General features: G+C 41.3%; 1 protein-coding gene across 15 annotated transcripts in view; it reads right to left on the reverse strand.

The window, feature by feature from the left end:
- The window catches only part of scrib (scribble planar cell polarity protein), a 269,195-nt gene that overhangs the window by 96,411 nt on the left and 157,831 nt on the right, over nt 1-14,953 (reverse strand). For all 15 annotated transcript variants that reach the window (XM_060931865.1, XM_060931789.1, XM_060931763.1 and 12 more), the window contains exons 4-9: nt 9,147-9,236; nt 8,861-8,917; nt 8,581-8,644; nt 7,719-7,793; nt 4,248-4,392; nt 2,151-2,269 (exon numbers count right to left, since the gene is read on the reverse strand). In XM_060931865.1, the coding sequence (XP_060787848.1) occupies nt 2,151-2,269; nt 4,248-4,392; nt 7,719-7,793; nt 8,581-8,644; nt 8,861-8,917; nt 9,147-9,236 (550 nt within the window). The remainder of the gene's footprint in view (nt 1-2,150; nt 2,270-4,247; nt 4,393-7,718; nt 7,794-8,580; nt 8,645-8,860; nt 8,918-9,146; nt 9,237-14,953) is intronic.

A 14,953-nucleotide genomic window follows, 5' to 3' on the forward strand; every position in this document is an offset into this window, starting at 1 on the left:
GTAAGCTGTCCATGCCACACGCACTAATGCAACCCCATACCATCAGAGATGCAGGCTTCTGAACCGAGCGCCGATAACAACTTGGGTCGTCCTTCTCCTCTTTAGTCCGAATGACATGGCGTCCCTGATTTCCATAAAGAACTTCAAATTTTGATTCGTCTGACCACAGAACAGTTTTCCACTTTGCCACAGTCCATTTTAAATGAGCCTTGGCCCAGAGAAGACGTCTGCGCTTCTGGATCGTGTTTAGATACGGCTTCTTCTTTGAACTATAGGGTTTTAGCTGGCAACGGCGGATGGCACGGTGAATTGTGTTCACAGATAATGTTCTCTGGAAATATTCCTGAGCCCATTTTGTGATTTCCAATACAGAAGCATGCCTGTATGTGATGCAGTGCCGTCTAAGGGCCCGAAGATCACGGGCACCCAGTATGGTTTTCCGGCCTTGACCCTTACGCACAGAGATTCTTCCAGATTCTCTGAATCTTTTGATGATATTATGCACTGTAGATGATGATATGTTCAAACTCTTTGCAATTTTACACTGTCGAACTCCTTTCTGATATTGCTCCACTATTTGTCGGCGCAGAATTAGGGGGATTGGTGATCCTCTTCCCATCTTTACTTCTGAGAGCCGCTGCCACTCCAAGATGCTCTTTTTATACCCAGTCATGTTAATGACCTATTGCCAATTGACCTAATGAGTTGCAATTTGGTCCTCCAGCTGTTCCTTTTTTGTACCTTTAACTTTTCCAGCCTCTTATTGCCCCTGTCCCAACTTTTTTGAGATGTGTTGCTGTCATGAAATTTCAAATGAGCCAATATTTGGCATGAAAATGTTTCAATTTCGACATTTGATATGTTGTCTATGTTCTATTGTGAATACAATATCAGTTTTTGAGATTTGTAAATTATTGCATTCCGTTTTTATTTACAATTTGTACTTTGTCCCAACTTTTTTGGAATCGGGGTTGTACAACAGAGTATAAAAACTCTGCTTGCAGGATGTCGGGAAACTGCCGGTGCTTTTTGAGTCATGGGAAAGCGCTCAGGCTCTCTCTCTCTCGATCGGTTTCTGACTAGATTACTCGTGAATATCAATCAGATAACTTTTAGAGGGATGTTCTCTCGCTCTCACGGTTTCTGATCAAGGATTCAGCAAAATTTTCCGTCTGCTCGTTCTGTTGTTACGATTCATGGGAGACTTTGAAGTGAGTTTTCAGAGCTTTACCTACTTATTTTTTCAAATCAAACTGATTCATGTAAATAAATAACTATTTTTGGATATAACTGGAGTTGTTTTGATGAAAAATACTGAGATCTTAGTGGTCGGAATGAGATTTAAAAAAAAACGGAAGTCAGAAACTCGAGTCTCAGCTTCAATTCAATTAAATAGAATTGTTTCTTGGATGTGGATCTCACAGGGTTTTTCTGAGGTTCGCCTTGAAAGCTTTGAATATTCGTCAAAATAATCATTTATATAAACACTAGTAGGCCCTCCTCAGAAATACAAAGGCCTACAGAGCACAAAAGATTATTTCTAATATGCTCTTTATTACTTTTTTATTTTGATAGAGAATGGCAGATGTGAATGACATTCAGTGCTTATTTATGCGTATTTTATAATTAACATTGATTTTCTCCTTCTTTGCGATGTATAAATAAGAGTTAAGATCAGCTTTATATTGCACAAATAAAGCCATTTGGTGAAACTTTGAAGACGAGAGTGTACCGATTTAACATTTTACCCAATTAGCATAATTAATACTAATTTGCATAACTGGTTTTTACTAATTTTTCAAAATTTGTATTTGGTATACAACCATCTATGTGCCTGCCAATTTCCATGTAAATATCTTGAAAAATAGAAAAAGTTATTAAGAAAAAACATTCGATCCCATTCTGGACCATAACTCTCAATATTACGGCGGTTTTCTAAAAATTAAGCTGTTTTTTCAATCTTTGATTTGTAATAGCTCAAGAACGGATAAAGACATTTAATTCTGTAAAAAGAATGTCGTTCTGTGTTCAATGAGAGCAGTTTCAAGCAACCTGGATTGAACTTTCACCTGATATGCCTAATAGAAGCGATTAAGAACGTGAATTCAAAATCATTCAAAGCAAGAGGATTTCAGTTTGCACTTTGGTACCTGTAGCAGATTCTCCGTCAGCATCAGTTCTGTGAGGTTCTCACATTCGCCGATTGAATTTGTTAGACGGACCAGGCGGTTCTGGTCCACTTTGAAGATAGATAACTGCTTCAAGGAGCCTAGACACAAGATGATACAATGCATACAGAAAGTTGTGCAATCTCAGCAGTTAAAGGGGAACTGAAGTCATTTTTAAACTTGCTTTATTTCTTAATTAACGTGTTATTCAATTACATTTTCCATTTTATTAACCTTATATCGTGACTCGTATCGGCCGTTTCGGTTTTTAGCCGTGTTGAATGTAGTTCGTTTGGTCCACGGCAGGCGTCGCTTATCCACACGATCTTCACGAGACTTGTGCGAGACTTCAAACGTGAAGTGTCGGTGCTGCCATTTTGAAAACTGTTTACACAGCGGCCAGATCACCAGATCGTTCCAATTTAGATTAATTTCGAGATTTGCCAGCTTCATCAGTGATGGAGATTATTCCATACGACTTCCAACCAGCGTGGAGTAGAGGAGAGTTGGAAAGACGACAGGATAAGGACTCGTCCGTCGCGCTGGTATTTACGTCATTACTGTCGCACGATTAAAATGTGCCAGATCAGGCGGCTGGTGGGTTTTCAAAATAATAAATACATGCATTTATTTTTTTTGCGGTCCAAATCCTGCACTCTGATTGGCTGGCGAGCAGGTCTGTATCCTACGATACGGACCCCAGTTATGGACCTCTGGCGACTTGCTCGTTCACAGCAACAACAAACATAGTAGCATTTTTTGTCAACATTTATCTTTTTTTAATAAAGATTTATTTATAAGATGATCAAAAATCTTATAAATTTTTGCCAGCATTTCTCAGCAGAATAGCATTAATTTTACAGCATGGATAGCGATAACGACAGTGTTCACAGCGAAAGCGAGTTTTACTGCCCTGAGGAAGAAGAAATAAAAGAAAACATTTCAGGAGAAAGCTAAAAACCTGTAACTGTTGCTAACGCCGAGCAAAAAACATGGCTGAATCCTGAATGACTCAATTTTGTATAAATAGGGGACTACATAGGCAGCAAAACCTAGTTTTTCCCCTACCATGGAAGTGCACTTGTATACCGAGGAGGAAGCCATTTGCATTACAGCCGTGAATGAGGATTCAAAATGGCGGCTCGGCTCGGTTTTCCCTTTCGGGCGCTCTCGTTTTCTGTTAGAATTTGGTAAAGAAAAAAATAAATATATTATTTACCAGCTTAAGGTCGGTCCAGAGGGCCTCGCTCAGTACTTTCAAGACCGCGGTCACGGTATTTCACCATACGGACCTCCCAGCTGGTAAATAACATGTATTTTTGTGATAAATCCATATTATACTGAGCGCATTTCCCTCATAATCCTCACTAAGGTTTCAGACAGCACTAGAAAATGGCGTCCGCACGCTATAGTGAGCAGGAAGTGATTTCGGACACAGGGAAAACTTCCGGCTTGATTACGTCAGCGTTTGAAGGAGGGCGCGCGCGTGCGTCTTTTGACAACGTTGGCAGATGATGGTGACTTTGATTTCCGCTGTACGTTTTACTTCCGTCCGACGATGTCTCGCACAGGTCTCGGCGAATCTCGTTTACGGCCATTGCTTTGACATACGGACTGATGTATTACATAGCAGATTTCAAAACACTCAGAACTTGCTATAGCAGCGACAGAATAGCTGCCAGAAATGCATTCCTACATTTTATAAAATGACAAATAGAATTTTGATTTAAAAAAAAAAAATTTTGCCTTCAGTTCTCCCTTAAAAAAGCATAGTACTTTTGATAGGACCATAATCCTACAGTCATAAAAACAAGACGCCACTAGAGGGCAGCATTGCAGTTACAAACTAAGCATAAACATTTAGTGCTTACACAGTGAAGCAGCACCAAAGCATGTGATTAACTGGAGATGTTTACAAAATACTGCCAAGTCCAGCAAACATCACAAGGCAAATTACTGATCCCCATCTTAACCTGGTCTGGTAATAATCCCAACCTACTGCATACCGTTTCGGATCTAAAGCTCATTCATGCGCGAGTGTATTTCGCATCAGCACTGCCAGAGAACTAATTGGCTCACCGATGCTATCAGGCACGGTGTCCAGATGGTTCTGTGAGAGCAGCAGGTCAGTGAGGGCGATGAGGCCCCTGATCTCGGAGGGCAACTCCGTCAGCCGGTTCTCTGACAAATCCAGACACACCAAGCGCCGCAAACTTCCCAGCTCCTGTTCAAAAGAAGGGCCAACAGACGGTATTACTATTTTTGTAACCAGGGACCCCTTAAAGTGTAAAATAAATTCATTTAGAACAAATATACCTCATGGACATTATTTAAATTATTCAATAATGATATTTTGTTGGTTTATTGGCGCTGTAAAGCTTTCTGGTCCTGAATATATACAAGCTCGTGTTATTTATTGGTACGTGTGGGGACTATGACAAAAAAAATCATAATTATTGAAGGCACTTTGACGATACGACATGCATCACAATATACAGAGTGGCTCACAAACCTCTAGCAAAATACTCTTGCGTTTTAAACAATTATAATACATTTGTTTATTATTAATCTCATCTCATCTCATCATCTCTAGCCGCTTTATCCTGTTCTACAGGGTCGCAGGCAAGCTGGAGCCTATCCCAGCTGACTACGGGCGAAAGGCGGGGTACACCCTGGACAAGTCGCCAGGTCATCACAGGGCTGACACATAGACACAGACAACCATTCACACTCACATTCACACCTACGGTCAATTTAGAGTCACCAGTTAACCTAACCTGCATGTCTTTGGACTGTGGGGGAAACCGGAGCACCCGGAGGAAACCCACGCGGACACGGGGAGAACATGCAAACTCCGCACAGAAAGGCCCTCGCCGGCCACGGGGCTCGAACCCGGACCTTCTTGCTGTGAGGCGACAGCGCTAACCACTACACCACCGTGCCGCCCACTGTTTATTATTAATATTATCTTTAAAAGGATATCTTTAAAAAGATCATTTTACAATTTTAAAGATTAAGAACGAGAAAAGTACACAAGCTGCTTCAGTATGTAATTAATTTAAAAAAAAAAAAAAAAACTGATTTAAAACAAAAATATATCCAGAAAGCTACAATATTACAGAAAAGTATATTGTGACATTTAACATCGGTTTATTATGATACTGATGTATAGAAATGCTTGTTTTTGACGTTGTGGACTAAACCAAAATGAAATTAAGAGAGACAAACAGGCTAATAACCTGACACACTCACTAATAAACACAAGAACTTTTGTAATAGTAGGCTGTCAGTTTTCACCAATATAACAAAATGAAAAAGGAAAATGCTAGGATTTCTGAAATGGAAAGTTTTATAGCTTTAACTCCAAGATTAGAAAGGCTTGTTTTTTGTAGTTATTTAACACGATAGATTTCTTAAAGCACATTTCTATAGGTTTAGGAGGGTACAAGACAATATCAAGGTTTGGTTTTTTTCCAATTTCATCACGGGCACTGATAACTTTGAAAAATCAACTTCTGAGTAGTGTGAGGAAAAACAAGTCATTTGAAACCTTCCAGTTAAAACTGAAATCCAGAGGTGGACAGTAACGAAGTACATTTACTTGAGTCCTGTACTTAAGTACGCTTTTTGAGTATCTGTACTTTACTTGAGTATTATTTTTTTGGAAACTTATGACTTTAACTTCACTACATTTGAAAGGCAAATATTGTACTTTTCACTCCACTACATTTGCATCAAGGTCCTCGTTACTCGTTACTATGAAGCAGCTTTGAAAATGGTCAGTCTATCAGTAATCACTCAGGTCACGTCACATCCGTAGACTATAAAATCAAGTTCAGTGATTCCTCAGCAGCGTTATTTAACACGATCAGTTGATGGCAGAATGGAAGGAGGCGGTTCTTCTGGAGAACGCACACACCCGGGGCCATACCGACAACCCATGTTTCAGTTTTCTGAAAGGATTAAAGAGTCGTTTCGTTTTAAATGTTTGCCGAAAACGAACCACATCACGGCCTACAAAAACTCGCCGTCCGACCTGCGGAAGCATATTGAGGGATATAAACGTTTTATTCCAAGAGAAAGCTTGCAGTGAAGTTGTCTGTGCTTTTAGAGCTAGCGATAACGTTGCAGTAGCGATGCAGTCTGGTTAGTCAAATGACTCTCTATGGATTTTCCCACCAAGTTGCCGTAACCTTGTCCACGGCTAACGCTAACACATAGCTAGTTAACTTGGACAGTTAGTTAGCATGTAAAAACGGAGTTACGCTAACATGAATAACATTAACTTATCTGAAGTCCTTTCAGAAATATGTTTTAGCATAATCTTACCAAATAAACAGAATGTAGAAATCTTTCTTTTCTAGTAGCGTTAGCGACCCAATATGATTTTGAGTTTGAAAAGAGTTTGCTAGCGTCAGGTGGAGTTTCACTGACTAGCTACTGTAGCTTAACGTTAAACTACCATGATGCACAGCATGCGTTCATTTTGTGAGTTCACACTTCTGTCTTTGGTAACGCCGTTAGATATTATAAGCGTTGTGGCAATAATACAACGATACGTTGACAGAAAATGTACTTTTAATACTTAAGTATTTTTAAAAGCAAGTGCTTTAACTTAAGTAAAAATTTGACTGGACAACTTTCACTTGTATCGGAGTCACATTTATTTGACCAGTGGGATCTGTGCTTTGACTTAAAGTGCCATTCCACCATTGGATGTATTTTTTGGCGTAAAATACAATATATTTCATGACAACATGACTAGACAAAGAAATCTTTTAGCTTCAAAATGTTATATCAAACAATTTTTTGACAACGACAAGTATATTAATTTTGCGACCAAAGTCACCTACCCTTTTAATTTCTGCGCGGTAGTGAAACGTGACGTCATTGGCAGGTTCCCCTTCTTGTGTACCACGTCACGTGTGACGTGGCACAGATTATCAGCAATGGCGGATAGAACGCGATTGTCAGCTTCGGAAAAGAAGCGAAGGAAAATAGCAAGTGAGGCCCAAAGGAGACGGTCGATGGTGAATATCGGCACAGCAATCGACAAGTGGAAATCGCGTTCTATCCGCCATTGCTGATAATCTGTGCCACGTCACACGTGACGTGGTACACAAGAAGGGGAACCTGCCGATGACGTCACGTTTCACTACCGCGCGGAAATTAAAAGGGTAGGTGACTTTGGTCGCAAAATTAATATACTTGTCGTTGTCAAAAAATTGTTTGATATATCATTTTGAAGCTAAAAGATTTCTCTGTCTAGTCATGCTGTCATAAAATATATTGTATTTTATGCCAAAGAATACATCCAATGGTGGAATGGCACTTTAAGTAATGAAGTCGGGTAACTTTGTCCACCTTTGCTGAAATATGGAAACAAAAGCGGAATTTGTTTAAAAAGGCAGCTGAGAAAGAAAGTCGCAAGGTAACAGAGGATTCGCACTTGTACTTAGAACGAATTAGTTACCAAGACCACAGTATCAACAACAGCTAATAAAATAAGTCAAATCAATGCTAAATGAATTCAGTGCAGCGTGTACTCACTGGGGGGAGTGAAGAAAGTTGGTTCCTGTCTAACCACAGCTCACGGAGGTTGGGCAGGGCCCCCAGTGCATCCGGCTGGAGTGAGGAAAAACAAACAGTGTCATGGAAGAATTAAATTACTATATATATATATATATATATATATATATATATATATATATATATATATAGACACACATGCTGGGTCTGACTCAAAGGAAAGCGAGATGTGCTTTAAATAGCATGAAGGCCTGACCGAGTGCGACACGTGTCATTTTTTAACATGAACTTGAACTCCCGTTTGAGTTCATCACTTCGAAGTGAACTGATGTAAACACAAACTCGTGCTCTGGGGTTGGAAACATAAATGATAAAGTAGTCTGAATGGTGCTTAGTGCGTTTCCTTGAAACCCAAACACCACCACAGCAAAAGCTTTCTCTGAATTTTGGACGCGGTAATGAAGCAGCTTCCAAAAGAAACCGTGTTTTTTATTCTGACTCTTAAACTGAGTTTTCTCCCTCACAGCATTGCGACGCCGCCATAGTAACCTCCTCGGACTCAGAAGACAGCGCTCTCTCAGGTGGTAGGTGTGATCAAGATGGATGCAGAAGGGAACTGTGGGTAGTGCTTTGCGATTACATCACCAGTATTGCCTGGGCGACGCCTTTGTGTGATCCAGTATTGTTTACTCTGCCCCACTGAGACAACTACTGGGTGTTGCCATGACGGCATGAAAGAGATTGAAGTGGAGCACAAAAAACCCTCATACCCGAAAAGAGAAAAAAAAAAAAAAAATGAAGGCAGCAGTTTGAGAGGACTGGTTCTGCTGCAGACCTTCTGGGTATGTGAACTAGATGAGTGGTGTGTTCTGCTTTCTCTTACCAATACTTCCAGTTGATTGCTGCCCAAATCTAGCTGCTCCAGTTTCACCAGGAAAGACAGAGAGCTGCGAAGCCACAGAGTGTGCAACATTCAAAATACACAAATGCACAATACTTCTCTCTCTTCTCCTTTCTAAATATCTTGGATTAGTTTTGAAGCACAATGGACATCACACTGAATCTTTAATTTAGAATCTGCTGGAAGCGTGTTCAGTTTTACCCGAAAGCTTAGCGCTGTGCCAAAACAAACTTCAAAACGGCCCAAAGAGACGTTGACTTACGTGGGTAAAGACTTCAGTAGATTCTCCCTCAGCTCCAGGGTTACCAGGTTAGCCAAGCTAGAGCACAGGAAATGTGACAAATTAGAGCGACAGAATGAAAAGAGGTGGAGAGCGAACACAGAAGTCTGTTAGTCAGATGGTAAATTTATGTTGTGACAGTTGGTCTGGAAGAGTGAGGGGCTCCTCCATCTGCATGAACACGACTGAGAGCCAAACCCAGAGCTCTGTGTGTGTGTGTGTGTGTGTGTGTGTGTGTGTGTGTGTGTGTGTGTGTGCGCGCACTCACTTTCCAATGTCATTCGGTAGTGATTGTAGTGACACGTCATTGAGTGCAAGGTGGGCTAGTGCTCGAAGCTGTGTAAAGCCATCAGGTAATCTGAGAGAGAGAGAGAGAGAGAGAGAGAGAGAGAGAGAGAGAGAGAAAGAAAGAAAGAAAGAAAGAAAGCGAGCCAAACAGAGAAAGAGATAGAGCAAACGAAACAGAAGTAGTCAGAGAGAAAAAAAACACACACACAGAGAGAGCCAGAGATGCACACAGAGAAAAAGAGATCGAGCAAATCAGAGGTAGTCAGAGAGAGAGAGAGAGAGAGAGAGAGAAACAGAGATACACAGAGAGAAAAAGAGACAAAGCGAACCAAACACAGATAGTCAGAGAGAGAGAGAGAGAAAAAGAAAGGACAGACAGACCCAAACAGAGACAGTCAGACAGACACAGACAGAGACGGAGAGAGCCAAACAGAGACAGTCAGAGACAGACAGACACAAAGAGAGTCAAACACAGACAGACAGACAGAGAGAAAGAGAGCCAATCAGAGACAGACAGAGCCATAGACAGTCAGAGACAGACAGAGACAGTCAGAGACCGACAGACAGAGAGAGAGAGCCAAACAGAGACAGTCAGAGACCGACAGACAGAGAGAGAGAGAGCCAAACAGAGACAGTCAGAGACCGACAGACAGAGAGAGAGAGAGCCAAACAGAGACCGACAGACAGAGAGAGAGCCAAACAGAGACAGTCAGAGACCGACAGACAGAGAGAGAGAGAGCCAAACAGAGACCGACAGACAGAGAGAGAGCCAAACAGAGACAGTCAGAGACCGACAGACAGAGAGAGAGAGCCAAACAGAGACAGTCAGAGACCGACAGACAGAGAGAGAGAGAGAGCCAAACAGAGACAGTCAGAGACCGACAGACAGAGAGAGAGAGAGAGAGCCAAACAGAGACAGTCAGAGACCGACAGACAGAGAGAGAGAGAGAGCCAAACAGAGACAGTCAGAGACCGACAGACAGAGAGAGAGAGAGCCAAACAGAGACAGTCAGAGACCGACAGACAGAGAGAGAGAGCCAAACAGAGACAGTCAGAGACCGACAGACAGAGAGAGAGAGCCAAACAGAGACGGTCAGAGAGAGAGAGCCAAACAGAGACAGTCAGAGACCGACAGACAGAGAGAGAGAGCCAAACAGAGACAGTCAGAGACCGACAGAGAGAGAGAGAGAGAGAGCCAAACAGAGACAGTCAGAGACCGACAGACAGAGAGAGAGAGAGAGCCAAACAGAGACAGTCAGAGACCGACAGACAGAGAGAGAGAGAGAGCCAAACAGAGACAGTCAGAGACCGACAGACAGAGAGAGAGAGAGCCAAACAGAGACAGTCAGAGAGAGAGAGCCAAACAGAGACAGTCAGAGACCGACAGACAGAGAGAGAGAGCCAAACAGAGACAGTCAGAGACCGACAGACACAGAGAGAGAGAGAGCCAAACAGAGACAGTTAGACAGACAGAGAGAGAGGGAGGGAGGGAGGGAGAGAGCCAGTCAGAGACCGACAGACAGAGAGAGAGAGCCAAACAGAGACAGTCAGAGACCGACAGACAGAGAGAGAGAGCCAAACAGAGACAGTCAGAGACCGACAGACAGAGAGAGAGAGCCAAACAGAGACAGTCAGAGACCGACAGACAGAGAGAGAGAGCCAAACAGAGACAGTCAAAGACCGACAGACAGAGAGAGAGAGCCAAACAGAGACAGTCAGAGACCGACAGACAGAGAGAGAGAGAGAGAGACACAAACAGAGACAGTCAGAGACCGACAGACACAGAGAGAGAGAGAGCCAAACAGAGACAGTTAGACAGACAGAGAGAGAGGGAGGGAGGGAGGGAGGGAGAGAGCCAGTCAGAGACCGACAGACAGAGAGAGAGAGAGAGAGAGCCAAACAGAGACAGTTAGATAGACAGAGAGAGGGAGGGAGGGAGGGAGGGAGCCAGTCAGAGACCGACAGACAGAGAGAGCCAAACAGAGACAGAGAGAGACCGACAGACACAGAGAGAGAGAGAGAATCAGAGACCGACAGACACAGAAGAGAGAGAGAGAGAGAGAGAGAGAGAGAGAGAGAGAGAGAGAGACAGTCAGAGACCGACAGACACACACAGAGAGAGAGAGAAACAGACAGACAGTCAGAGACCGACGGGGACACAGAGAGAGACAGACAGACAGTCAGAGACAGAGAGAGAGAGAGAGAGAGAGAGAGAGAGAAACACTGTCATCAGACAAATGAACACAGATGAACAGATCAATAAAAATAATACTAAAAGAAAGAAAAACCTGACCATATGCACATCCAGATACTGAGCCCCCCACACTTTCTCTGGATTGCTCATTATTGTATTGACTCTGTTTTCTATTAAATTGGCACAGCCAAAAAAAAAAAAAGTGGGTTTCTTGCAGTGCACCATGTAAATCACCTTCCATCGATTAAAACCAGTTATTCATCAACCGAGAAATGTAACTGCATATAATGAGTCAGTACACGAAGGAGACAGAAGGATGAATTTGGAAGTGTGTTTGCGACAGTAAGGCCAGTCGACACCAAGTTTATGCTCGTCTACTAGCTACAGCCTGGGGAGGTCTCTCACTGAATACTGACACCTAGTGGTGAAAAGTAATATCAGGGGATAAACAAGGGCTGTGTCTTCTGTGAGCCATTCAGTCGAGGTGTTCAGATCCAGTGGGTCATTACTGGTGTTTGACAAACCCAGACTTTTGAATTCATGTGTTTTTGTTAGAAAATGACACTAACAACACTTCCTCTGGATAAATTAAGGGTTTTTTTTTTGCAGTGTGTGTTTATATTCTTTCAGTGTGCGCAAAATTTCTAGCGGCGCCCTGGTAACGTATTTGCTGGTGAATTTAGATTTTGATGCAGTGGCTGTAATTCCCTATAACTCACCACAGACAGGCGTGTCTTAAATAATCATAACCATAATCAGGATGCAGGGCAGTGACAGTCGAGACCCTCTGCAACAGTCCAGCAAGCATCGAACGCAGGGTTGTGTTCGTACACCATGGTGAGAAAGCTGGGTTTTGGTTGGTGACGTACTAAAGCAGGGCTCGACATTAACGCTTGTCCGCGACAAGTGATACTTAAATGTCGGACAAGTTCATCGTCTCGGTTACTTGTCCGATCGGACAAGTGCCAAAATACGCCGATATTCGGGTTACATATCAAATTTATCAAGGCAAGGCAAGTTTATTTATATAGCACATTTCATACACAGTGGCAGTTCAATGTGCTTTACAGAAGTAAAAGCAAAACAGTAAACAATAGAGAATAAAATTACATAAGATAAATGGAAAGAAATATAATAAGAATTAAACAATAGTAGAAATAAAATAATAAAATGAAGTAGAAGTTCAAATAGGGGGGAAAAAAACCAGCAGAATAAAATAGAATAAAAGTTAAGTAAAATTTAAAACATGCAGAGACTGTAAAAGTAAAGATTATAAAGAATGTAAAGAAGACAATATTGATTATTTAACAGAAAGCATCTGAGAACAGCTTGGTCTTTAGTCTAGATTTGAAGCTGCCAACAGCAGGAGCATTTTTGATGTCCTCTGGCAGTTGGTTCCATAGCTGTACTGCATAGTAGCTAAAAGCTGCTTCACCACACTTTGTTTTAACAACAGGTTTTAACAGTAAATGTTGCTGCTGCGATCTGGTAGATCTGATTGGGTTCGGCCGCTGCAACATATCAGAGAGGTAATTGGGCCCTGTACTGTACCAGTTAGAGATTTGTACACCAGCAGCAATGCTTTAAAGTCAATTCTGTAGCTTACTGGAAGCCAGTGAAGGGACCTTAGAATTGGAGTAATGTGCTCTGTTCTTTTTGTTCGTGTGAGAACCCTCGCCGCTGCATTTTGAACCAGCTGAAGTTGTTTGATGGTCTTTTTTGGCAGGCCTGTGAAAAGGCCATTGCAGTAATCAACCCTACTAGAGATGAAGGCATGTACAAGTTTTTCCAGATCATTTTTTGACACAAGTCCTCTTAGTTTGGAAATGTTTTTTAGTTGATAAAATGCCGATTTAGTGATTGCTTTCATGTGACTGTCAAAGTTTAGCTCGCTGTCAATGAAAACACCAAGATTTTTAACCATATCTTTAGTTTTAATCCCTTTTGTGTCAAGAATAGTGGTAATCCTGAGTCTTTCATCTTTTTTTTCCAAATAGAATTACTTCTGTTTTATCTGTGTTCAGCTGAAGAAAATTTTGTGACATCCAGTTGTTGATTTGATCGATACACTGGTAGAGACATTCAAGGGGGGCATAATCATTAGGTGATAGAGCGAAATAAATTTGGGTGTCATCTGCATAGCAGTGATACAAAATTGAATTGTTATTGATAATTTGCCCAAGTGGGAGCATATAAAGGTTGAATAGTAATGGTCCAAGAATCGACCCCTGGGGGACACCACAGGTCAAGGGCATTGACATTGAGGAACAATTTCCCAGGGTAACAAAGAAGCTTATATCTTTTAAGTATGAATTTAACCAAATGATAACTTTACCAGTCAACCCAACCCAGTGTTCAAGTCGATATAGCAGTATGTTGTGATCAACAGTATCAAAAGCTGCACTGAGGTCCAGTAATACCAGGACCGATGTTTTGCCTGCATCAGTATTAAGACGTATGTCATTTATAACTTTAATCAGCGCTGTTTCAGTGCTATGATTGGCACGAAATCCTGACTGAAAATTATCAAAACGGCTGTTTGATATCAAGAAGGCAGTTACTTGATTGAAGACAATTTTTTCAAGGATTTTCCCGATGAATGGTAGATTTGATATTGGCCTGTAGTTATTTATTTAATACTGAAGCATCCAGATTATTTTTTTTAAGTAGGGGCTTTACAACGGCTTTTTTCAGGGACACAGGAACAACGCCAGTCTCCAGGGATGTATTTATAATTTGAAGCACATCTGTAATTATAAGATGAAGAACAGACTTAAAAAAGTTGGTGGGCAGAATGTCCAATTCAGATGTTGAGGAACTGAGATTTTGTACAGTTTTTTCAAGAGTCTCAATCAATTAAACAAAATTCTGACATTGTGTTGAAGTTATCTATCTGTCTCATTGGCGATTGCAGTTTTTCAATTATTTGCAACTGAGATATATTATGAGCAATATTCTGCCGTATTTTATCAATTTTACCTTTGAAGAAGGATGCAAACTCATTGCATTTATTAACTGAGAGAAGTTCAGGTGCTAATTGTGGTGGGGGATTAGTTAGCTTCTCTACTGTTGAAAATAGCACACGGGCATTGTTCATATTCCTGTTGATGATGTTGGAGAAGAAAGACTGTCTTGCTTTACCAATTTCATAATTATAATTACAAAGCATCTCTTTATGGATTTGATAATGGATGTGAAGTTTAGATTTGCACCATTTTCTTTCAGTCTTTCTAAATTCTCTCTTTAACAGTTTAACAGCCGGGTACTGCTTCCATGGTGCTTTCTGCTTATCATTGACTCTTTTGATTTTGAATGGAGCAAGATCATCCATAATTTGGGTCATATTTAAATTAAAAATTTCCAGTAAATCATCTACAGAGTCTGACATTTTGGTTGAGTTCTGAGAGAGAGCTTGCTCAAAGAGAACACGTGTGTTGTCTTTTATGACTCTCCTACCTATAGTCGTTGAGCTGTTCTGAATGTGAGGAGACATAGAAACATCAGAGAAAACACAAAAATGATCAGATAAGGCCAGGTCAACAACAGTAGTAGAAACAGTATCAGTTTATTCACATGATTTCCGAAGCATCTCA

The sequence above is a fragment of the Neoarius graeffei genome, chromosome 1 (genome assembly GCF_027579695.1).
Source record: "Neoarius graeffei isolate fNeoGra1 chromosome 1, fNeoGra1.pri, whole genome shotgun sequence".
In the NCBI taxonomy this organism is placed as follows: Eukaryota; Metazoa; Chordata; class Actinopteri; order Siluriformes; family Ariidae; genus Neoarius; species Neoarius graeffei.